At 46.8% G+C, this 22,925-nt stretch overlaps 4 protein-coding genes across 5 annotated transcripts; 3 read left to right on the top strand and 1 right to left on the bottom strand.

Annotated features, from left to right (window-relative positions):
• Nucleotides 1-331: 331 nt before the first annotated feature.
• LOC117836009 (type I inositol polyphosphate 5-phosphatase 4) lies at nt 332-4,871 on the top strand. 2 transcript variants are annotated; one of them, XM_034715355.2, is made up of 13 exons: nt 332-1,112; nt 1,215-1,311; nt 1,561-1,635; nt 1,723-1,810; nt 1,890-1,997; nt 2,097-2,597; nt 2,687-2,822; nt 2,955-3,145; nt 3,233-3,341; nt 3,584-3,732; nt 3,814-4,126; nt 4,204-4,409; nt 4,510-4,871. In XM_034715355.2, exons 1-11 carry the CDS (start codon nt 1,077-1,079, stop codon nt 4,058-4,060), a joined length of 1,737 nt encoding a protein of 578 aa, XP_034571246.1. In that variant the 5' UTR covers nt 332-1,076; the 3' UTR covers nt 4,061-4,126; nt 4,204-4,409; nt 4,510-4,871. The 2 variants fall into 2 exon arrangements, with proteins under 2 accessions (XP_034571246.1, XP_034571247.1); XM_034715356.2 differs by having other exon boundaries at nt 333-1,112; nt 1,893-1,997.
• A 5,013-nt stretch (nt 4,872-9,884) lies between these two features.
• Nucleotides 9,885-15,484, top strand: LOC117836007 (probable RNA helicase SDE3). Its single transcript, XM_034715353.2, has 5 exons — nt 9,885-10,205; nt 12,032-12,822; nt 12,897-13,058; nt 13,157-14,608; nt 14,698-15,484. The coding sequence occupies exons 2-5, from the start codon at nt 12,040-12,042 to the stop codon at nt 15,202-15,204; spliced, it is 2,904 nt and encodes a 967-aa protein (XP_034571244.1). The 5' UTR covers nt 9,885-10,205; nt 12,032-12,039; the 3' UTR covers nt 15,205-15,484.
• Nucleotides 15,485-17,467: 1,983 nt separating this feature from the next.
• On the top strand, nt 17,468-18,347 carry LOC117839028 (uncharacterized). Its single transcript, XM_034719259.2, has one exon. The coding sequence runs from the start codon at nt 17,629-17,631 to the stop codon at nt 17,950-17,952; it is 324 nt and encodes a 107-aa protein (XP_034575150.1). The 5' UTR covers nt 17,468-17,628; the 3' UTR covers nt 17,953-18,347.
• Nucleotides 18,348-20,122: 1,775 nt separating this feature from the next.
• On the bottom strand, nt 20,123-22,676 carry LOC117839027 (uncharacterized). Its single transcript, XM_034719257.2, has 4 exons — nt 22,445-22,676; nt 22,214-22,343; nt 20,469-21,996; nt 20,123-20,375 (listed from the first exon to the last, which is right to left on the bottom strand). Exon 3 carries the CDS (start codon nt 21,954-21,956, stop codon nt 21,381-21,383), a length of 576 nt encoding a protein of 191 aa, XP_034575148.1. The 5' UTR covers nt 21,957-21,996; nt 22,214-22,343; nt 22,445-22,676; the 3' UTR covers nt 20,123-20,375; nt 20,469-21,380.
• Between the last annotated feature and the right edge of the window lie 249 nt (nt 22,677-22,925).

Genomic DNA, 22,925 nt, shown 5'->3' on the forward strand with positions numbered 1-22,925 from the left:
TGACTTTATCTTTTCTGCTCCTCCCCAACCGCTCTTGGTTTCTTTCTCTGCTGTGGTGCCTGACGAGTGACGAGTGAGTGGGCAGTGGAGGGAGAGGGATCAAAGGTACACGCCAGCACTGCAGCACTAGTACACTGCTGCACACAATATCCTTTTTAGGGGTGAGCCTCCAGAATACCATAAGTGACGCTACATATTTGAAATAGCTGGCATTACATGCACTGCTGTTAGGAGTTCTTTCCTTTTGGGAGAAATAAATTTATTTTATTTTATATAAAATTTTGTGGCCGAGCGCATTAAAGATTTTTTTTAAAAAAATTGTGTACATATTTGGTGTAAATTTTAGGAGTTAAATGAGTGCAGTACAGTATGCCAATAGCAAGGTGGTTGAGTAAGTGGTCCTTTTTGCTTCATGGAGTCGTCACATGCTAAATACTGCAGTACTTTTCCATGGAAGGGTACTGTGCCTGTATGCATTGTTTGCCCTTCTACAGTTCTACGTATTACCCTCATTGGTTTTGCAAGACCAGCATAAAAGCAGGGACTGTCAATCCTAAGATTCCTCCACACTTTATTCTCTCCCAGCCTCACATGTATTTAGGCTACTCACAATTTCACCTCCAAAGACCCAGGTTTTTGAAGGAGATAGACAGAGCCCTCCAGTCCAGTCTCTCCCTCCTCCCTTCCTCCAACTTTACCTTCTGGCTCTTCCTCCCTCCCTTCACACACACGCTCACATAAACATACAGAGACACACAAGAAGCCCTGTGAAAGCTTAGACTAGTGGTAGCATAGCATCACATTTTGTTCTTCTTCCTTTGCTTCAGGAGGCAGTTAGGACATTGGTGTTACCGGGCTCTTTCCTCCAAACAGAATCCAGATTTTGTTCTCATCCTCAATTCTCTCATCTCTCTCCCTCCCTCCCTCCCTCTCTCTGTCCATCAAATCACAAGCTTTGTTTATAGAAAACAAACAGTTGTCTCTGCCTCTGCCTGGCTTCTTCTACCTGCTTCGGCTGTCCATTTTTGCAGCAAGCAACAGTCTCTTCGGCTGCATGAGTGTTCCCCCGAGCAACAATGAGAGATGGCAGCAACACCACCAAGAAGAGCAGGGTATCTTCCATTCCAGGACCTTCACTGAGCTCTGCGTTCTGAAATTAATTGTTTTGTTTTGTTCCTCCGTGCTTCCCCTTGATGTGTTGCTGTGACTTGCAGCTCTCGTGGTCCAAGAGCTTGGTGAGGAAGTGGTTCAACATCAGGAGCAAGGCCCATGATTTCCATGCCGACGATGTAGCTGCGGTTGGGAGGACAGGTGCGTATTTCTGTGAGTTCGCTGTGTGTGTTTCTATCAGTGGGCCTGATTGCTCCCCATTGCTCCAACAGTGAGCTCGCCATGTCTTTCTCTGTCTCCTGAAGATCAGTTTTGTTGTTTCTTCATCTTCTCGTCTGTCCTTGTCTTGTTTCTCTTTTCTTGCCACTTGCAGAAAGCTCCCAACTTTCCAGTTTTCCCAAGCTCGTTACCAGCTCTTGCCTGATCGATGGTTTCCTGGTTCGATTGCAGGAGGGGGCGATGATGAGTGGAGGGGCAGCAGCTTCACCAGGAGGGAGCCTAGCACAGTCAAGAAGAGCAAGACAGGTGAGCAACTACCAAAGGCTTCATCTTTGTTATCTCAATGGACACATTTCTGAATTGTTTCCTTTGCCGCGTGGCATATTGATTCAGAGAGGTCCTCAAGAAGGAGCAATGGGCACTCGAGGCGGGGCAAGATTGACCTTGACGCCGCTGAAGCTACAGTGACATTGGACTATAGGTACACTTCTGCATTGCAATGTTAGTGCTCATACCCAATCCCATATTTGGACCGTAAATAACTCCTCTTGTTCTTGAAGTAGGATATTTGTTGCTACATGGAATGTTGGTGGCCGTTCCCCACCAAATAACATGAGTCTTGAGGACTGGCTCCATGCTGCACCTCCTGCCGACATCTATGTCCTCGGGTACTTGATAGTTGATACACCTCTGTGTTAGTATCTGAATTCTTGTGACAGTGCTTACAAGTAAGATAATACTGATTCTGTCAACGCTGTTGTGTTTAGGTTTCAAGAAATCGTCCCGCTGAATGCTGGTAACGTTCTTGGGACAGAGGACAATGGCCCAGCAAGGAGGTGGGTGTCACTGGTCAGGAGGACACTGAACAATTTGCCAGGCACTAGTGGCAATGGGAGCTTCCGGACACCGTCTCCGGCACCTAACCCAGTGGTGGAGATAGATGACGACTTTGAGGGTTTGTCGTCGAGGCAGAACAATGCACCATTCTTTCATCGTCGGTCTTTCCAGGCTGGGCTTAGCCGGAGTTTGAGGATGGAGGGCGACATTCTTGCTCCCCAGCCAAGGCTGGAACGTCGGTACAGTGTCTGTGACAGAGCAATCTATGGCCATAGGCCTAGTGACTATGAGAACACCTGCCGGTGGGGTGGATCATCAGATGATGAAAATAATACCGGAGAGTCACCGAGTACAGTGTATTCACCAATGTCATATGGATATGGTAATACATCCTCTCTGGAAGACAGTCAGAGACGAGCTGGTCATACTAGGTAAGTTTTAATTTCGAAGTTTTCATTCCTGAAGCTAAAGTCATGATATTTAGTTTAGTGAATCATTTTTGTGGTGACTGGATGTTCAGATACTGTCTGGTGGCAAGCAAACAAATGGTGGGATTGTTTCTGATGATTTGGGCTCGGAAAGACATAAGGGATGACATAAGAAATCTGAAGGTTTCTTGTGTTGGGAGAGGACTGATGGGCTACCTTGGGAATAAGGTTAGTCATAGTATTCTAGTACTACTTGATCACGTGAATTTTATTGCTTTTCCAGTCTACCTTATATGACTTGATCACAAACAAGAAATCTTGCTAGCTTAAATATTCAATGGTAAAGAATTTGTTTTCCAGGGTTCAATTTCGATTAGCATGTCATTGCACCAAACAAGCTTCTGCTTCGTCTGCAGCCACCTGACTTCAGGACAGAAGGAAGGTGATGAGCTGCGCAGGAACTCTGATGTACTGGAAATCATCAGAAAGACCAGGTTTCCAATGGTCTATGGGCAGTATGAGCGTTCACCAGAAACCATCTTCGAGCATGAGTAAGCAAAGAACCTTACAGTGGACTTATGGAGTTTGTTCCATATACATTTGTAACTTTGGGTCCCTTGTTTTTCCTTTCTTTGCAGTCGAATCATCTGGCTCGGGGACCTAAACTACCGAATTGCGCTTTCCTATCGGTCAGTGAAGGCCCTTGTGGAGATGCGCAATTGGAAAGCATTGCTGGAGAAAGATCAGGTGAGAGCTTGGTAACCCTTCTTGAGCACAATGTATGCGTGTGTGTAGCGTTGAAGCTCCAGAAAGCAGTAAAATTCTTGTTCCACAGGCAACTCAGTGCCTTTAGTCTTGTCGTTCTTTTACTTTATCATGTTACAAGATTTCTGGTAGCTTGGCAAAAGCAAAAGAGCAATTGTTTTCATTATTAAAATTATTTCGAAATATTCTATGATCTCAAAGACATGAAAACTTGGAACTTTCAGCTAAGGATCGAGCAAAGAGGTGGACGAGTATTTGTTGGGTGGAGTGAGGGGAATATATATTTCCCCCCAACATACAAGTACTCGAACAATTCTGACAAGTACGCCGGAGATGACATGAACCAGAAGGAAAAGAGGAGAACTCCAGCATGGTATTTTAGCTGTAGAATTTAGTGCCAATTTTTTTGCCGGATTTTGTACAGTCAAGTAAATTCAGTAATATTGCCCTGCAGGTGCGACCGTATCTTATGGTATGGAAGAGGCCTTGGTCAACTGTCATATGTACGAGGTGAATCTCGCTTTTCGGACCATAGGCCAGTCTACAGCGTCTTCAGTGCAGAAGTGGAATCAATCAATCATAGCCGGATCCAAAAGATGAGTTGCTCAAGTTCTCAACTGGACATTGAAGAACTGCTGCCTTACTCATATGGATACACTGACATCAACCCCTACGGATACACCGACTTAAACTTCTACTGAAAGAGTTCAAGGATTTCAGTCTTCAGGATCCTCTGAATGTTGAATCCTACAACTAGCGATGAAAAGGTAGGCTTTGGAGAGGATTTGGGTTCTTACTTGAAATGTATATGTGGCATTAATGCACTGATAATTTACAATGTCAGGTTGTATTGTGGATGAAGATCCAAAATTTATTGGACCTAAGCTTCAGCTTCTGATAGTCAGTAAGCGCTATCCATATATCATGATCAGTACAGTTGATTCGCTCAGCAACCAAGAACTGGCTGAATTTAGTAAAATGGAAGACCTGCACATTGGGCATCTTCAGAAGTGCTCGGATGGTATGCAATATTTAAGTAATCGAGACAAGGTACGAGTATGATCAGTTTCATGTAAGCAGAGCTACATTTCTGGTGCATGAGTGAGAGGTCTGACGAGTCACTCAAGCCTATTTCCTCTCTCTTTTGCAGGTGAGGGCCATGTTCTCTGAACTCTGAACAAAAGTTACATACTGCAACAAGGGGCGTGGTTCACTGACTTACAGCAAAACCGTTCGTTTTTGGGGCAGACAGTACGATATTCAATCATAAGCTCAGAAGACTTTGGTCACAGCAAAGATACTACTGACAGCAGCGGCAAGCGTGCACTAGATATATGCTTCTTTTTTAACCTGTACATTGTAGGGCAACATTTTCAGACAATAACGACAAGCAGTCCTTTGCATAGTTTACTTCTCTGGTTATATTAAAGCTGTAAAAAAGGCCCATGAACGCCTGCATCGCTCGTATCATTTCCATGGATGGAAAAAAGGATGTGTGGGCCATCATTGCCATGTTTTTGTTTTATGAGCATCGTCTGGATCAGTTGAGCTGACAAAAAGGCTACCTGTCACATTTTCACCAGCCGTCGCCCTGCAGGAAAATGTGTTCTACCCCTCTTTTCACTGTTCCTGGCAGGGGGGGCTAGGGGTAAAAAAAAATGCTACTGGAACCTGCAGAGCCACCTGTGATATTCTTTTTCGTTTGTATTGCAACTTTGCAAGTGCAAGAGCACGCCGTGATGAGGTCTAGCATGGAATGATTTGGCTACAGGTTGGTGTGCACTGCATGATGGTCAGATTGAGTGCAGCCTGAACATGCTTCAGTGGTGCAGACCGTTCCCATTGGACCTCGCATGTAGTGTGATTCAGTCTTTGGCATCAAGTGTTGAACTGCAGAAGAACTCAAATTTGAGGCACTGTTGTATCTGTCGAGTTACTGAAGATGAAATCGTTTTTTATTAACAGATACTGCTCTCCTGAAGCAATCTTTGTCCACTGAAAAAAAGGGGCTGGTTGCGGTTGACAACAAGTAACTAACAGATCACAACGTTCTGACCCCAATGTTTCAACAGGGGAAATGCAGAGTTCTAGGCCGCTTTAACCTCATTTCCTGCCGAAGAACCTGATCACTTTTTACAATACAGTTATTCTTGATTGGTGTGTTAGCCCTTAACAGAAGATAAACCTAGCTAACTCTTACTGCGCCTAGCCTCAAAAGGAGAGCGAGTTGGGAGGAAATGACAGCCATCTTTCACCTTCTTTTGTGCGGCGGTGTGGATCTGAAACAACTGTAAATTCCACTTCCACCAAACCTAAGCTGCTGTCTATCAAGGTGTCGGAACTGTTAACCAAGCAAGTTACCTGTCAATGATCTGTCTTAGCTAACATTTCAGTAAATAACTGTGCAGTGCTGGCTACTTTCATAGTATAAAGTTTTTGTTTACGTGGGGCCACGTCCATGTAGGAGCTATAGCATATATGTGTGTGTTCATGTGCCGGGTGAATGTAACAATTGAGGTCTGGGAATAAAAGAATCTCCATGAGCATGGAGCAAAATGGCTGTGCCATGGCGCCCTTTGGGCGTTGAGGTGATTGGTGGAAAAGCATATGCTATGCATGAGAGGACACGACGGTGGGAGGGAGAAGGAGCTGGCCCTAGAGCCAGAGGGTATTCATGCCTTCCCGCGCGGTGAAGAAGAGCGGGGAGACGGACGGATTTTTGCATGGGACCAACCCAAACAATGCAAATGGTCGTCAAGAAGGCTCATGATCCCGGCCGGATTTCTCCCACTCGACGACGATCGGATTCTGCATGCATCCCTGGGGTGATTGTGTTGCGTCCCGGGCCGGCTAATCATTGGATCGGCCGCTGAAACAGTGCCTCATGCATCATCCATGACTAGACTGCATGCCGCTCTTTTTGCAGCATGCAACAATGCAAGTGTGTGTGCGCGCGCGCATACATGGCCAACCATTTAAACTCGTTGAGGTTAAGAACATGTATGCTAAAATTATGAAAATTTCAAATCTCTTTTCGAACAAATGTATGTGGTAAAATTTTCAATTTTGTTGAAGAGGAGAGAAGGAAATGGATAATCCTGGGTAGGGTAGGTACGGAGACAGACATGGATGGATACTCATCACAACATTGTGGCAGCAACGTGCAAGAAGCATCAACTGCCGGCTGTCACCGTTGATGCGGCTCGGATCTCGAGGAGCGCATGATGATGATGGTGGCTGATGTCATCGCTCTCGCTTCCCAGGACCCAGAAAACCATGGCCATCATTTCCACCACGTACCTCTACTGCTACTGTGCAGTGCAGGAGAGTGTTCGTCACGACAGAGCAAGCAATTCATTCGCTCCAGAATTAGCAAAGAATGCACAGCCTTTATTTACTCTATGACGTGTGCTAAGCAATCAGCTATTCAGCTCAGCTCCACGACCTGGATGTAGTACAGCATGTTATGGGTTCTTGCGCAGAAGATTACAAAGAACCTATCAGCAGTGATATAGAGAAGGAAAAAACCGAACAGGATCGATCGACGAGGAAATAGCAAATGGACAGTGCACTTTTGCATCGAACAATCTCTGCGTGCATGGGGGGAAGCACAGGTTCGTTCCTGCTTAAAGTCTAAAGCTCGATGGCTATCATCATTCAGAAGTGCTTGCATGAGAGCACGACGATGGAAGATTCAAGAGTGGCCTCGCATTGTCCCGTCATGCACTGATCATACGTGCCATTCAAGCAAGGGTTCATGCATATGCATGTGTTACCGCGACGTGCTGCAATCATGCAAGGTTGTGCTTGTGCGCGGGTGATAATTCTATAAACACCACCATGCAGCATGAAGAGACAAGACTGTAAAAAGAGAGAGAGGGAAGGTAGGGTTTTTGATGTGGGCAAATATAGGGTACAGCTTGGCAAGATTAACTGAGATTTAGCAGATTGACCTATGTATGTACGTGCATTGTATATCGAGGTGAAAACAATGTATAGAACTAGTTTGTATTTGTGATTTTTTGCATTTTTCAATTTGAGGCCAAATTTAAAGTTGAGAAGAAAGCGCAACGATCAACCTGCAGGGGAAAACCGAAGAGATGGGCCGCAGAGCATCTGCCGCAGAACTTTGGGCATGCATGGGGGCATCGGCCGGCATTCAAGTTGAACACAGCACTACACATCGCCCTTTGGCTTTGGGAAGAGGACTGCAGCAGCTGCAGGAGAAAAGACGGTTGGATTGGAAATGAGCTAGCCGGGTGGGGAAGAGAATCTCTCCCCCAGCTACATACTAGTACCCCTTTTCCTTTTGGGCATTTTTTGCGTAGGGCAGAAGCTGTCAGAACTCAGAAGAGAGGCCACAACCCTACATACCCGGCCGGCCTCAGTCACTCCTCCCTCGCTCTAGTCCCTTCACTTTCACTTCCTTGCATGCATGCACGCTGACTCATCCACACTCCACAGACGACAACGGCATGGAACATGCATGCACCGTGCAAGTGTAGTAGCAGTGCCATCGTGTCTAGACAAACATCGATGCATGCATGCTGCTTCAGAAGTTACGACTTGTTGTGATCTAGTCGTCCAACTCTTTCGACCATGCATGCGTGTCAGTGCACCGGCCGGGCGCCCGGCTACACTTCTACTTGTAGTCGACACGTACGGGACTCGCCGATCATGTCGATGGCTCACTCGGTCGGCGTCGCCTGTCGCGTGTAGTACGCGAGTAGCGTTCAGGGTATTGTGTGCAGTTGGGGCCTTTGGGGGCACTACAGGAAGAAGAGTACATGTACTTGCGGTGAAGATGCATGGTACTTGTTGATGGTATGGTTGGTGGAGTCTTTTTACCGCTACCTTCCAGAGAACCACACACGGAGCAATGCAACAAGATAACGCCAACGGTCACATCGTCCCCAAGGCCGGCCGGCCTAAGAAGCGTGCATGTACTTGGTCGGCCGGCACTCCGATCCGCTGGGCATCAAGATCACCTCTCGATCGCCGGCGGGCGCCACATGCAAATCGGACCCCTCCTTTTCTCTCATGACGTACACGTTCTCCCCTCACTCGGAGCTGTGAGGCGGCGGGTCGTTCACTGTTGCCATCCGAGAGCGCGGAGAGCCCATGGATCTAGCTGCAACGAACATGGCAACAGTGGACGGCACCGGCGGGCACTGGGCCACGGCCCACTGGCTTACACGCGCGGGTCGGCCAGTGCCGTGCGCGCTGCGGCCTGACGGCGGCCTCTGCTGCGTTGCGGCGGGATCTTCGGCCGAACACAACCACCACGAACAAACCCATATACGAAACAATTGCCTACAAAAGATATCAGGCAATGATCTCTTCGGTTGGAATTATAAGCCGGTTGAAAAACTTGAAAGAAAAACACTATTCGGTAGCTGATAGCTGGCTGATAAGCTGAAGCTAACAGGTCGCAAATTATCGCTCATTACAAGTTCGGACTTGTATTTCCTCCCAAAAAATCGGAGCCGAATAAATAAAACTAGTAAAATGCCACCAAATAGTAACCAATGAGCCAACGAATGGTAAAGGGAAAAAAGGACGGTAGCTACGTGACGGGAGCTGTATTTATATCAAATGGTTTACAACCTTTAAATCTATACCTGGATTTTCCCTTTCTCTCCCTCGTCACTCTCTTCTACCTCCATGTCTTCTCACACAACTGGCCTGACGCGACGCTCACCAGCACCTCTTACCTGACTCTAACGGCCTCGACTACCTCCGCCGCTGCCCAATGCTAATTCGTTTGGCTCATACTTCCCTACTGCATCTGCCACCCACTAAGGATCCCCCACCGCTCGATTCTAGCAGCACCCTCACCACCTCCGCTCCGCGATCAACCAGCACCCTGGGACCCTTTGTACCTGAAGGCCACAGGTAACCCCTAACCCAAATTCCCAATCCCCCTAATTCAAGTTTTAGTGTAGGTATATGTGATTGAGAAATAGCTAAAAATCAAGCATTTAAGGAGTAAAACTGTTATAAATTTTACAGGTTCAAATCTTTGTAATTATAGCTCAGGTCTGCGTTTGATATCCTACCTACTTACTGAGCTACATCATTTGCCATTTTCAAATTTAAGGAAACTTGCAAATTCTATCTTTTTAGGTAACTGAAATTCCATAATGAATATAAATCAAGTATGCCAAATTTTAAACAGCCTCCCTCAGCCTTTAAAGATTGTTGGTAAAAGTTGGAGGAAACTCCCTATTGAAATATTTACTTTTGGTGATTTTCCTCGTAACGTTGGACCATTCGTCTTATTTAAAAATTTATTAGAAGCATACACAAAAGTTATTGTTAAAATGCCTTTAATGATAAAATAAGTTATAAATAAAATAAATATTACTTGTATAACTTTTAAATAAGATGAATGATCAAACCTTGTAATCAAAAGTTATTTATCAAATATTTTAATACGAAGGTATTATCAAAAGCTGATCCGGAAACTGTGGCGTTCGAACCCCACCCATGCCGAGTTCGCTTTTAAGGCCCACAAAGATTCGCATCCTGGAGTTGCAGCTTCTGCGTCTGCGGAAGAACGCAGAGAATCAATGCCGGTTTCATGATGGTACTCTCTCCCTTGATTCTCTGAGTCCCTCCATTAGAGCCATCACCAACGCAGAGAATCAAGGGAGATAGGCACCCACGGAACAGGCCATCCAGTCAGTCCAGTGCTCCTCCCCTAAAACCCCCCTCAGGCTTGCCCCTGCCAACACCAACCTCGTGGGGGCGGCGGTGACAATCCATCTGCGGTTACTGCCTCTCTTATCGTCTCGCCGGCGCCCGGTTCTTGGGCACCTCACTGGTGGTTCCCTCGGGAGACGGGTGATGCTTCTTTCCCCTCTTGATTAGTGCCGCATTGCGATTTGTTTTTGTTCCGAATTTCAAGGGGACTACTGTGGAAACCCGGGAGGTATAGAGATTCGTTGATTTTCCTTTGAAGAACTGTAGAAATTGCGATGTGATCCTGTAGTTTGTTGATCCGATCATCGTAAACCATCTTTCTATGCTGCGGTAGGGGGCAGGAGAAGGGATTATGTTAGGGTTTGGTCAGTGTAAAGGCACCCAAGCGGGTTATTCTCTTGATTGATTATTAGTGTTAAGCCTTGCGAACCTGTGAAAATTCTTGCCCTTGTTTCACGGAGAGGGACAATCAGTTTGGACCAATTGGGGGATATGTAGAATGGATTACTTGGAGCTCTGATGTCTAATTGCATAGTTGCTTCATCATTTAAGTCAAAGAAGTTGGAGTAATGTAGTGACAAATTGCCTCGTGACTAGTTTGTGTGGGTGGGATATAGAATGGCTACTTTACCTCTGATATGTCTAATTGCTTGGTTGTCTCATCATTTAAGTCATGCGCAAAGAAGGAAATTGAAGTAACAGAAAATTGCCTCTGAATAGTTGGTGTGAAGGCGACTTTTTTATTTATTATTTTGGGGATGCAGAAACTCTTTTTTCTTTTGTTGGGTGGTGGGGGGGGGGGGGGGGGGGGGGGGGGGGGGGGGTATTGGGATGCAGAAAAGCTCAACAAAACAGCACGCTTAAAATGCATAGATCTGTGAACCTGCCAGGGCTGGGTGATGGCCACATAGTGCGAGTCATGTCTCCTTTTACAGTTTGTTATAATAATCATGTAGAGTTTAAGCACTTCCCAACCTGTGAAGGATCTTGTCTTTCTCTTTTTCCTTCTTCGGGGGAATCAGTAATGGACGATTTGGGATATGTAGAGTGATTTCTTTAGGGATAGAGTGATATGTCTAAATGCTTAATTGTTTCATCATTTAAGATGTGCATGAAGAAGGAAATTGTAGTAATGCAGTGGCAAATTGCCTCTGTATAGTTGGCATGAAGGGGAAATTTCTATCTAGGGATGCAGTAACTTAAGGGAGCACAACATAACAGCAATTCTTAAAATACATAGATCTGGGAACCGCTCAGTGGCTGGGTGATAGCCACAGGTTTGAATATCACTGTGTCTCCTTCCCGTAGTTTTCCCCCGAAAGGATATCAAGATCTTTGCTGCAAGATTTATTAGATGAGAGAAAAGAAAAGAGGGAGAATACAAATGACTTCCGACTCGACAAGACTGAACCAAACAAACGACTATGCCCTCACCTCAACACGAGGTGCACGACAACTACAGGAAAACATCTCCACGCATGGAGAGCAAGCTAACACACCACAACTGGAGCTGAAAATGGAAAAGCTACCACACAAAGAAAACAACAAAAAAATACAATGCAAAAAGAAAGACAAAAACCTCCTGCTGTCCAGGACGCTTGGAAGTACTGGAAGCCCAATGATATTTGTATATTGCTGGATGTCTTCCTTAATTAGGTAGGCCACATCCTGTGGTTACTTTGATACTTGTTGGAAGGTCCGTCTCTTCCTCTCTTTCCAGCTGTTCCTCTGAAAGTAAAACATGAAGCCATCGAACACTTTTCTCCTTCCCATAGTTATTCACAGAGATTATATTGTATTTGGTCTTTGGTTGCAACATCAGTTTGTATGCTTGTTATCCTTACCGTACATGGGGGAAAGGGTCTTCACGTGTTTAGAATGTTTTTCGTTTTCGAACTCCACTGTGAATAACACTTTTGGTCTATAGAACTTGTTGTAATCTGTTGTAAAACTTTTTTAATCCTCAGGATTCAAGATGGGGACTTATCTGAAGAATTATTCAGATGATGAATTTTCAGTGGCTGGTGAGAAACCAGAAGTAGAATTCATGGATTACCAAAATGATGACACTCTTCAAGATTATGCATCTGAAGATGGTCCTGTGATTGTTACAGTTCCTTTCCCTTTTGAGGATGGCAAACCAAAATCTGTCCTTGTTGGAGAAACATCGACTGACACCATCAGCATTGAGAATACCTCTTCTGAATCTGTAACTTTGTGGAGTGTAAGAATATTCTCTTCAAATCCGGAAAACAGCTATGTGTTATCAATGATGAGACCACCACTAAATGATGCTAACGAGGAGGCAAAGCAGGATTTTCTTGGTTTGACCTCAGTGGAAGACCGTTCACTTTTGCCTGGACATACCCTTACAATTTGGCTTTCTTGTATGCCAAAAGATATTGGTTTGCACACATCAATCGTGCATGTTGATATTGGTGATGAGAAGATTGAGCGTGTGGCTTTTCTATTGGCAGATGACAATATCTCTAAGGCCTTATTGTCAGAAGAACCTTATTCCAGGAGACGCGGTCAAAATAAGAAATTTGAGCCTGCTCCAATTGTGCCAGGTTGCCGTCCGACTCGGCAACACGCTCAAGGATTCAAATATAAGCTTCCCCAGTTTGCAATACCTGCACATATCCGAGAGCTCATTGAAAGTAAACAGAGACCTGATGTCCTATCCGAAGAGTTGAGCATGATAAACTATGCACAATTTTTCAGCACTCTTTTAGTCATGGAAGAACTTAATTTAGAGGTATTTCAACACCTGTAGTAGTATAAAGTTTTAAGCTTTGTCCTGGTTTGCTAACTTCAGATGCCCATTTGCAGGAGGAGATGAGAGCATATGACATGGAGGGTGTCTCAATGAGAAGGAGGGGTAGGAACTTTTTGTCTCTTGAGGTCCCTGGTTTGGCAGAACGAAGGCCATCATTAGTCCAAGGAGATTTCATAGTTGCTAGATATGCTAGGAATGATTCTCGGCCTTACCAAGTTAGTCCCATTTCCTTGGCAGTCAAATACTTTTTTGGGCATTCTTATATAGGTTCATATGCTCTCAGTGAGTAATGATATTGTGGTTTGTTCTCCAGGGTTTCATTCACAAGGTTGAAGCTGATGAGATATTTTTACAATTTGACAACCAGTTCCACCTTAATCACCATGACAGGAACCAGTACCATGTTAGCTTCACATATAACAGAGTGAACATGAGAAGGCTATACAAATCGATTCATGAAGCAGAGTTTTTGGGACCTGACATTTTATTTCCTTGCCAATCACCTTGTAGAGCTTTGAAAAGGTGGCCATTTAAGCCTCTGAATCCACATATAAATACCGAGCAAGCTGATGCTGTTGCAATGATACTTGGCTGCAGAGGTGTTCCACCATATGTGATATATGGACCTCCAGGAACTGGCAAGACCATGACCATTATAGAGGCTATTTTGCAGCTTTATACAGCCAAGAAGAAGGCACATATTCTCATTTGTGCTGCTTCCAATACTGCAGCTGACCATGTACTGGAAAAACTCCTCCTTGCTAGCTATCTGATCCGCCCAAGTGACATCTTTAGGCTAAATGCTCAGAGCCGTCAATATGAGGATGTCAATTCGGATTTTATCCGGTTTTGCTTCTTTGAAGATCGGGTATTCAAGTGCCCTCCATTGCAAGCATTGCTGCAGTACAAGATAGTTATATCGACCTACATGAGCTCATCTCTGCTGCTGGCTGAGGGTATTCGCCGAGGGCATTTCACACACATTTTCTTGGATGAGGCTGGTCAAGCCTCTGAACCAGAGGCGATGGTTCCTTTGTCAGGGTTGTGTGGAAGAAACACTGTAGTTGTGTTAGCAGGAGATCCGATGCAATTAGGGCCGGTGGTTTATTCTAAGCAAGCGGAGAAAGATGGTCTGGGGATATCATATCTGCAAAGGCTGCTTTTTGACTTCGAGCCGTACGAAACAGGGAATCCTAACTATGTAACAAAACTGGTGAGGAATTATCGGTGCCATCCTGCAATCTTAGAGCTACCATCAGAGCTTTTCTATGGGGGTGAACTGATCGCCTGTAAAGAAGATGAGGCATCACCTGCTTACGATTGCATTGGCCTTCCTAACAAGTCCTTCCCTGTTCTTTTTGTTGGAATCCAAGGATGTGATGAGAGGGAAGGCACCAATCCATCATGGTTCAATAGAATTGAAGTCAGTAAAGTAGTAAGTATCATCAGAAACCTTACAAAGGGTGGTACTGTTAGTGAAGCTGATATAGGAGTAATCACTCCATACCGTCAGCAAGTTGCCAAGATAAAGAAAGCCCTAGAGGCATTTGAAATGCCAGACTTGAAAGTTGGAAGTGTCGAACAATTCCAGGGCCAAGAGAGGGAAGTAATAATCATCTCTACAGTCAGGTCAACTGTAAAGCATAACGAGTTTGACAAATTCTTCAACCTGGGATTCTTGAGCAACTATAAAAGGTTCAACGTTGCAATCACTCGTGCAAAATCGTTGCTCGTCATTGTTGGAAACCCACACATCATCACCAAGGTAGTACTGCTGTATCATTATATCCCTACTGTAGTCCCATATCATGCACCGTTTTGTATTATTTGCCAAACTAACAAATGTAACTGTAGGATCGGCACTGGGATAGGCTCCTGCGATACTGTGCAGATAATGGTTCTTACCAAGGATGCCCACTTCCACCACCTGAGTCTTATTCTTATTCAGACGAAACCAAGTACGACGAAGACCAAGGTGGACCTGCTGGGTGGGACTACAACCAAGAAGCTACCAGTTACAACTGCAACCAAGAAGCTACCAGTTACAACTGCAACCAAGAACCATCTGACTCCGGTTACAGAGGTGACAATGATGCTAAATCTGCTGCTACCAACAACAGAACGAAATGGTCCGAGGAGTTGCCCGAGGATGAGAACCAGCCATTCAACAACGCCGAAGCAGACCCTGAGGAGGAGATGCCGAAGCAGCGCGTCAAGGAAGGGGCTGAGCAGGGAGACGTGCAGCCCAACGACCAGTGCTCGACCAATGACGACCAGGTCCATGATGCGTACCCGGCGAAGTACACCTTCCCTCCTGGTTGGTGCGACATTTCAGGCATCCCAGCATCAGGCTGGGACTAGACTGATCAGACCTGCAATCGCCCGTCCTAGGGGCCATTGGCAGAATAAATGAGGCTGATGACCCTGTCCCTGTGAAAGAACTAAACTTCCAGGAAGGATATCCCTTGCACCAAGCCTTCAGTGTTCAGTCGACTTACCACTGGACAATTGTTGTAGTGAGTGAACTGCTTGCATCTGTGCGTTTAGGCCGTCCACCTGATGTTGGCGACATGACAGGACCTTCTGTCCTGTTCGACTTGTCCTGCTGCTTGCAAATGGTGTCGTTATTTTGCTGGTGTCATTCTGTTGGTTGTCCGTCCATTTAACGCTCGTTTGGGCTGCCGGACGGACGCGCTTCTTTCGCAAGGCCCAGAATAACTTTCTCGGCCCAGCCAGGTTCTCGGCCCGGTAAAACACACAAACAAAAAATTAACACATCAAATCGGCGTCTGGTTTATCATTTCAGCCGTTTCAACAAACTAAGGTGTTCTCTCCTAATTCACAAACGAGTTGCAGGTTAACTGAGGTTATAATTCACAGGGAGCTAGCCGGACATGTGCATGTGGCGATCATGTGGGAGGATCGCAGCGCAATCAGTATCCGGTAGAACTTGGCATCCACGGGTTGTGTTCTGATAGAGGACGGGCAACAAACGCTCACTTGTAAACAGCATAATTGAGGCTGTCCATCGCAGTCTCCAGACAGTTTCATAATGGTAAGAGAATATCATGTCAGCTTATCAAGCATTGTCTTGTTATTAGTAGTATGGGGCTCCGGAGCTCAGAAGGGTCAGATTTGTAATGCAATTGCAGTTACAGATGCTGCATGCTTTCAGCAACAATGCCTGCAATGTCCTTTCTCCCATCCATTTCTGCGACTTCGCAGTTTGTTTAGGTAAGAACGAGCAAATTGAAGCTCTGAATAATTAGCATGGGATGTCTGACATGAAACTTTGCTTAAAACTTGGTCAACTTTGTTTCAAAGTGTTTCACCATAAGCTTAATGATGCATTGCTGTTGGTGGGATACCACATGAGGAAGAGACAAAGGGCGAGGGATCTGTAGAGAAGAAGTGGCAATAGGTGTACTTCTTCATGGTACAACTGCTTCTTGATCCTAGGACAATAAGCCATTGGTTGTACACGTATGACAGCTGGTGTTCCCATTCTCACAAGCCATGGACCAAAAACCCCAGCTGTGCATACGGACAGCAGGGAAGGGTTTTGGATCAACAAGTTGTACCACCAACCTTTGCAGCTCATAAATCTGCAGCTCGGTACAGACATGCATTGTCATATACACTTGAAGCTACTGGACCGAATGGCATACATGTGGTTATGCCACATGGTCCAAGCAGGTCTCCCCCAAAAATTGCAGCACTTGGCATATCGTAGGGTCCTACACTAATGGCCAGTATGCAAATGAGGCACTAGGGTTTGGGTTGGCCTGGCCTCTGTGTTGAGTTGTTGGAGAGTAGCTGATGCAGGTCCAAGAGGAACTGATCCTGCCCCAAGAACACTTGGCGTGGTAGCAGTTGAGCAATTGCGTGTTCATGGCAAACTAAATCACGGGAGGGGAGGATCATTAGTGTGAGTCGACCACGTAACAACCGATCCGACAAGGCCAGGCGTGTCGTATCACGAACAGTGACTGAAATCTAGCACAAGCGACGAAGAGATTCTGCCGCCGGGTGGTCCTAGGTCGACAGTAACTAAGCTGTTGTTTAAGATTTCGGTTCAAAGTTTTATGGAGCTTGTGGAGAATAAGAATCGCCAAGATAAGATCCTTGGCGCTTCTGCTTTCCTACCTCTTAGTGCTGGAATCCCCAGCAGTATCTTGTAGAACTTCGAAATATTCCTAGCAAACCGGTCCTCTTCAGAATGCCAAGTATATCTTTCACAAGTAACATTGCTACCTCTCAAAGCTAACAGAATGCATTATTCATCAGACTACCTCTGCAAGATTTTCCCCAAGTTCTCTACCTATTACAAAGATACACAGTCCTCCTCTGTATTCTTAAAACAATGGACTTCCACAACCACAGGTGAGCCAATCATAACGTTTTTATCAGATGCCAAGGCAAAGAGCAGGTGCAATCCACAGCATGGACGATAGTACAGTAGCACCTCCAAGTAAACTTCACTAAGCTCACTCTCATCTGAAGCAGAACACACAACACATTTTAACTGACGCATCACGGTAAAATTCCAGAGCTGTAAAATTTGTAAAGCCCCTGTAACTGTAACACTGCAGACAAACACCCTCCCCTGGTTCCTCACTGTGTCTCACTGCAGCAGTGCAGCATCAACATGCAGTGACAACCTCTCAAACTGCTTAAATACAGCACCCGGCCTCTCGCAACCACTAACCACAGCTCCACCCCCTGCTCCGATCCTGATCAAGCTCTCTTCCAGCTCCAGCTTCACCTCACCTCGCCGGCCCGGCCATGGAGGCAGCAGTAGAGTGCGCCAAGTGCGAGTGCTGCGGCCTGGTAGAGGACTGCACCCGTGATTACATCCTGGGCGTGCGCGCCGCCTTCGGCGGGCGGTGGCTCTGCGGCCTCTGCTCGGAGGCGGTGCGGGACGAGGCGGCGAGGGGCACGACGGCGACGAAGCCGAGGGGCCCTGGCGCTGGCGCTGGCGCCGCCGGCGCGGCGGGGCTGGAGGAGGCGCTCAGGGACCACATGGCCTTCTGCGGCAAGTGCCGGCGGAGCCCCGCGTTCCGGGTCGCCGACGGCATGCGGCAGATGCTGCGGAGGTGCTCCAAGTGACGGCGCTGCGTTCTGCATCGCATTGCGCGACGCGGCGTCGATCCGATCAGAGCGTCGTCTAGCGAGTCTTGAAGAAGACGAACAGCCGAACAAGATGAACACGCCATTATCTGTGCAAGTAAGCTAGCACTATGTGGAAGGAAATGGCACGGCGGTTTTGGCGTGTTAGTGATATCCGTAGGTGTTGTAAGCTAAGCTAGAACGCTACTAGTAGATCTTAGCTAAGTCATCAGTGCCGTCGTTAGCAATTGGAGTCTTAGGATTGGAAGGCGTCCGTACATTCTTCAGGGCTTCAGACTACAGCACTGTTTCAATAAGCAAAAACTAGTAAAGTACGTGTATGATTTTCACGGAGCAGAAAATAGTGCTCCTGCAATGCATATTTCTTTCAGTGAGAGAGGGTAAGATGACCATTTCTGGCTCTCTCTCGTTCTCGTATCTATCTGGTGACTGTGGGCTTGCCATTTGTCTCTGAAAGGTGCCTCATGCTCATGCATGCATGCATGCTTAGTCACAATCATCGAGAACACTAAAATTTAAAAGAAATTGGAATGGAGGATGGATGTGATATGTCTCTTTCACGGCTGCATTTCAGGCTTGCAGCTGCTAGCTGCACCTGTCCTGTTCTGTGTCCTTTCCATCTTCTCCCTACTAGCTACTACACTGACCACACTGATCTTTGCCTATACTAACCTTGGCCAAAGCAGTTGCTTAGACTCAGCTAACCACTCCATTCCGTTCTAGAAGCATGCAGGGCTTGTAGCATCGTCGTTGCCGGATGTTGGATACGAAGGGATTCCATCGGATGTTCGAATGCTAATTAGAAAGATTAAATATGAGCTAATTACAAAACTAATTGCACAAATGGAGTCTAATTCGCGAGACGAATATATTAAGGCTAATTACTCCATCATTAGCAAATAGTTAATGTAGCACCACATTGTCAAATCATGGGCTAATTAGACTTAATAAATTCATCTCGCGAATTAGACTCCATCTATGCAATTAGTTTTGTAATTAGATTATGTTTAATACTCCGTTGTGACAGATGCTAAAATTTAACACCCACGATACCAGCATGTACGGTGGAAGATGCCTCGCTCGGAAATGATGATAAGCCGTGCGAACAGTGAGAGGTGCCGGTCGAGCAGGATTCCTGCCGGTCGTTAGCTTGGCGCCACCCGATGAATAATTCGGACGGGCAGCCCTATGATTGTAACTAATCGACGTGATGCAGGACACTGCTGGCTGCAGCGACAGCTGAGGTCTGCAGCAGTTCAGATGCCATGCTCCCAGTGATCTAGCAATCGATGGCCAGTTGAATGGAACTCACCTTCAGCTACCTTTGCCGCTGTGGACTTCTGACGATTCACCATCGCCTCTCCCGACGCTATGCCTTGTTCAAGCCATGGCAAATTGGCACCCACCCCTGTCGGCTGTCGCTCGCCAGGTCACGTCCGTGGGCTAATCTTGAGTGCAACCAGTTTTGCGTACCTTCGTGTTGGCACCTTTCAGTTGTCATTCCGGAACACCAAACACGTCATATGATGACAACCTAACGCGTAATCTTGCAGGTGGGGACTGCAACTGCAAGCAAAGCAATATGCAGAGCTGGCGTTCCCATCAGCAAGCCCAACTTGCCGAGAGGATGATGAATGTCCAGTCAAGGGATATGCATAAACTGGAATCACACAGCAGGATTGCTCGTGGGATCGAACATGTGGGCGGTGAAGGAAGGGAAAATGGAGCACACAGAGCCGCCAACCATAATAGCCGGAACAGAAGTCAAACAGCTATCGTGCAGGCAACTAAAAGCTCTTCAACGAGCTCCAAAATTAAACTAATCCCATCTCAACAACTCTGAACCAACAGGAAGTGAATACGAGTTACACCAAAAACAGATAACAGAACAAAGTGGCAGCAAGGGATCTTCAATGTCCCGGTCAAATTGTATGGTCAGAATCAATAATCTTCCCAACACAAAGTGCCATCATCATGCATTACGATATGCTGATAAATCCTCAAAAAGACATCACTGTCACTCAATGATTAAGACCACAAGAAAGCTGTGAGGTACAATGACCGAACGTAGGACAGGATGGATCCACCACCAGAGTCTTGTAGGAAATTCGATGCCATAAAATAAAACTTCAGACGAGACATAGAAACAGGACCAAAATTCACATGAAGGTATAACATTAAAGTAGTTATTAAGTAGAAAGCAACAGAATGCCACAGCATCCATATGAAACAACACCGACATCGTATACGAGTCATAACATTAAGACATTACCACAAACAACTAGCCAACCAACTGTCTGGCACAATACTGGGCTATGAAGAAAACAGATAACTAAGCGATAGACATTTGGTAAATTCTGGACTGCGGGCATGGTACCATGAAGTGCATTGGATAAGCAAACCTGCAGCACAACAAGACCAGACATCACATTAGCACAAGCATGAGATTATATCATTATATATATGATAGTGGGTAAAGGGAAACAGATTGTTACCATATTCAGGTTTGACAGTTTGGGCACTTGCAGATCTCCAGCATATGAAGCCCTTTATGAGAACATATGAAGGAGACTAGAATCCTGGGCATGCTCCAAGAACATGAACAGGCAAGGAGGTAGAAAGGATGCCTAAACAAAGGCAGAAGCAACACTACATGCAACTCTGGGAAGCAAAGATACAAAATGGCAGGGGAATGCAATTTGGCATGCTAGAGATGCAAAGAACTGAGGAAACAAAGGAGTAGATAAAGTTAGTTGAGACACATGGAGGAGGAGGAACATGAACATTGAATTGGGACTTCATAACAACTCCTCTCAGCATCTTCCTTCCAAAAAACAGAAGTGCCAGAGAGTGGAGATCCTCGCGCGCTTTGCAGAACACAAGGAGATGTTATGAAGGGAGGTGAGTCAGTCAGGAGGATGCAACGCGAGACAGAATGCAAGTTTAATGAGATGCAGCCATCCTACAGATGACTACACATATGGCATGGTCTAAGCTGCAGTTATCTAAAACTTGAACAGTACTAACCTACATGCCCTGCCTGACATGAACTACAGAAGCAAGGATTATGTAGGCTATTGCTACTGGTCAATGATGGGTACCAAGGATGCAAATGACTATCTAATGCCTAAAAACCAACACCTAAAAGGAACATTGGATACTAAAAGGTGACTACAAGGTAAGCTATAAAGGTGACTCATAAACTGCAGTGGCCTCATGCATCTCCACCAATCTCAACCACCACCACATCCTTCACTGCAGTTTCATACTGCCTAACCTTCTAGCTGTGCTTGCTAACCACCTACAGCACTCCTGTTGATGAACAACCACCGTCAGGTGCACGGTGGTTATTCTCAGCTACCCTATACAGACCTTAACCTATGTACACAGAACTGCTGACCCGCCATTCAGTGATCCTCAATTTTCAAGTGAAGGATCCTCCTCAGATTCTCTGTCGCAATGGCAGCATCATTACCACTAAAGAAGCTAACAGCTGAGCTGGCAGTCGGAGAGGAAGGTGCTGACTTGGCATGCACAGGCACCTCTTCTTCGTCGGACCGGTCAGCAGGTGGAAACTCAAGTGAGACGCTACGCTTCTGGTGGAGGGAGAACTTGGGTATCGGCAGAGAGCTGGGAGGTGGTGAGTTGGAGAACGCTGGACCAGCCCAGAGCTCAGGGCGAGAGGGAGGGGATGTCGAAGGGCTTATAGAGATTGCTCTGCTGCGCTTTTTCCCGTGGCGCAGCTGCTGCTTCGGTGTCTTAGGCTCAGGGGAGGAGCGGGTCCGTGCCACCCCAGGTGCGGGAGGGGACGGCAGGATGCCAATGGTGATGCCGGAGTGGAAGGCGCGGCAGTTGCCGGCTTGGAAGCCGCGCACGGGCTGTGGCGAGGAGAAATGGGGCGACGCTGATGATGCCTTCTTCCGGCGACCAGGGGCGTGGTGGAGCTGGTGGCCGCGCTGCTCCGAGATGACAAGAGTCTCCATGGGTCGAGGTGCAGATGCTCTGACTGAGACAGCTTAAGCCCTAGTGCCAAAAGGGGGGGAAAATCAAACACATAAGCATATCAGACACTACATTTTAATGGCAGAACAAGGAAGCACTAACAAAATCTGAGCAGAAATCGAAATTTGAGGATGTAATGGGCAACGCAGTGAATCATAGTGCAGAAATGGTTGCTTCAAGTGTACAGGTCGCCAAATCAAAACATAAAAAACAGAGACATGGATCTACTGGTGGATACCTTCCAGATCTAGAGCCGACGAACAGATCGAGCCCCAGACAGAGCACTGATGGCGTCCCTCCTCACACGATCACCTCCACGCTTCTCTCCTCCGTTCCAAACCAGACCCACAGGGAACCGCGAGCAGACACTGCATCGGCACCACCAGCGATCAATCAAACCCTCTCCCAAATGAAAACCCTCAAATCAGCGCGCGTATGCCAGCTCCAGCCTCCAGGCCCCCCAACTCACCAAATCGACCGCCACAACCAGCGGGAATCTCCGAGAAAACCACCCGCTGGGCCGGAGGGAGGCGGCGGAAGGATCGATCCGCGCGCGATTGGGCGGATCTGGGACGAGATCGCGCTCGCGGCGCAGGGAGGTGGACGACGATTAGGTGGCGGTGGTTGGGGTTAGTGGTGTGGAAGGAAGGAACTAGCCTAACGCGGTGAGAGAGCTACACGACGACGGACTCGAAACGGCCGGCCCAGAGCCGGGTTTAATAGGGTCCGGGTGGAGTCCGTGCGCCTCGCACGGGGGTCGTGCGCCACGCAACGTTCCTTTGGGGGCATCTGGACCGGGCTGCACGGGATTTTCCGAGCGGGGGTGGGGGCATCGGCCGTTGGATCTTGGCTGTCGGCGCCGGCGGACGGTGATCCGGGGGACGCGTGGTGGGGAGGTGACGTATGCGTGTGTTGTGGATAAGGGAGGCGTGGAGCGGGAGACTGGGCTC

The sequence above is a fragment of the Setaria viridis genome, chromosome 9 (assembly GCF_005286985.2).
Source record: "Setaria viridis chromosome 9, Setaria_viridis_v4.0, whole genome shotgun sequence".
In the NCBI taxonomy this organism is placed as follows: domain Eukaryota; kingdom Viridiplantae; phylum Streptophyta; class Magnoliopsida; order Poales; family Poaceae; genus Setaria; species Setaria viridis.

What these genes read in the sequence shown, in the direction of transcription:
- LOC117836009 (XM_034715355.2), top strand. Translation starts at nt 1,077, where the DNA reads ATGAGAGATGGCAGCAACACCACCAAGAAGAGCAGG. An exon ending in ACAGTGACATTGGACTATAG is followed by an intron (nt 1,811 to 1,889) that starts GTACACTTCTGC and finishes TTGTTCTTGAAG; the next exon opens with TAGGATATTTGTTGCTACAT. An exon ending in GAAACCATCTTCGAGCATGA is followed by an intron (nt 3,146 to 3,232) that starts GTAAGCAAAGAA and finishes CTTTCTTTGCAG; the next exon opens with TCGAATCATCTGGCTCGGGG.
- LOC117836007 (XM_034715353.2), top strand. Translation starts at nt 12,040, where the DNA reads ATGGGGACTTATCTGAAGAATTATTCAGATGATGAATTTTCAGTGGCT. An exon ending in TGGAAGAACTTAATTTAGAG is followed by an intron (nt 12,823 to 12,896) that starts GTATTTCAACAC and finishes GCCCATTTGCAG; the next exon opens with GAGGAGATGAGAGCATATGA. An exon ending in ATGATTCTCGGCCTTACCAA is followed by an intron (nt 13,059 to 13,156) that starts GTTAGTCCCATT and finishes TTTGTTCTCCAG; the next exon opens with GGTTTCATTCACAAGGTTGA.
- LOC117839028 (XM_034719259.2), top strand. Translation starts at nt 17,629, where the DNA reads ATGGAGGCAGCAGTAGAGTGCGCCAAGTGCGAGTGCTGCGGCCTGGTA.
- LOC117839027 (XM_034719257.2), bottom strand. Translation starts at nt 21,956, where the DNA reads ATGGAGACTCTTGTCATCTCGGAGCAGCGCGGCCACCAGCTCCACCAC.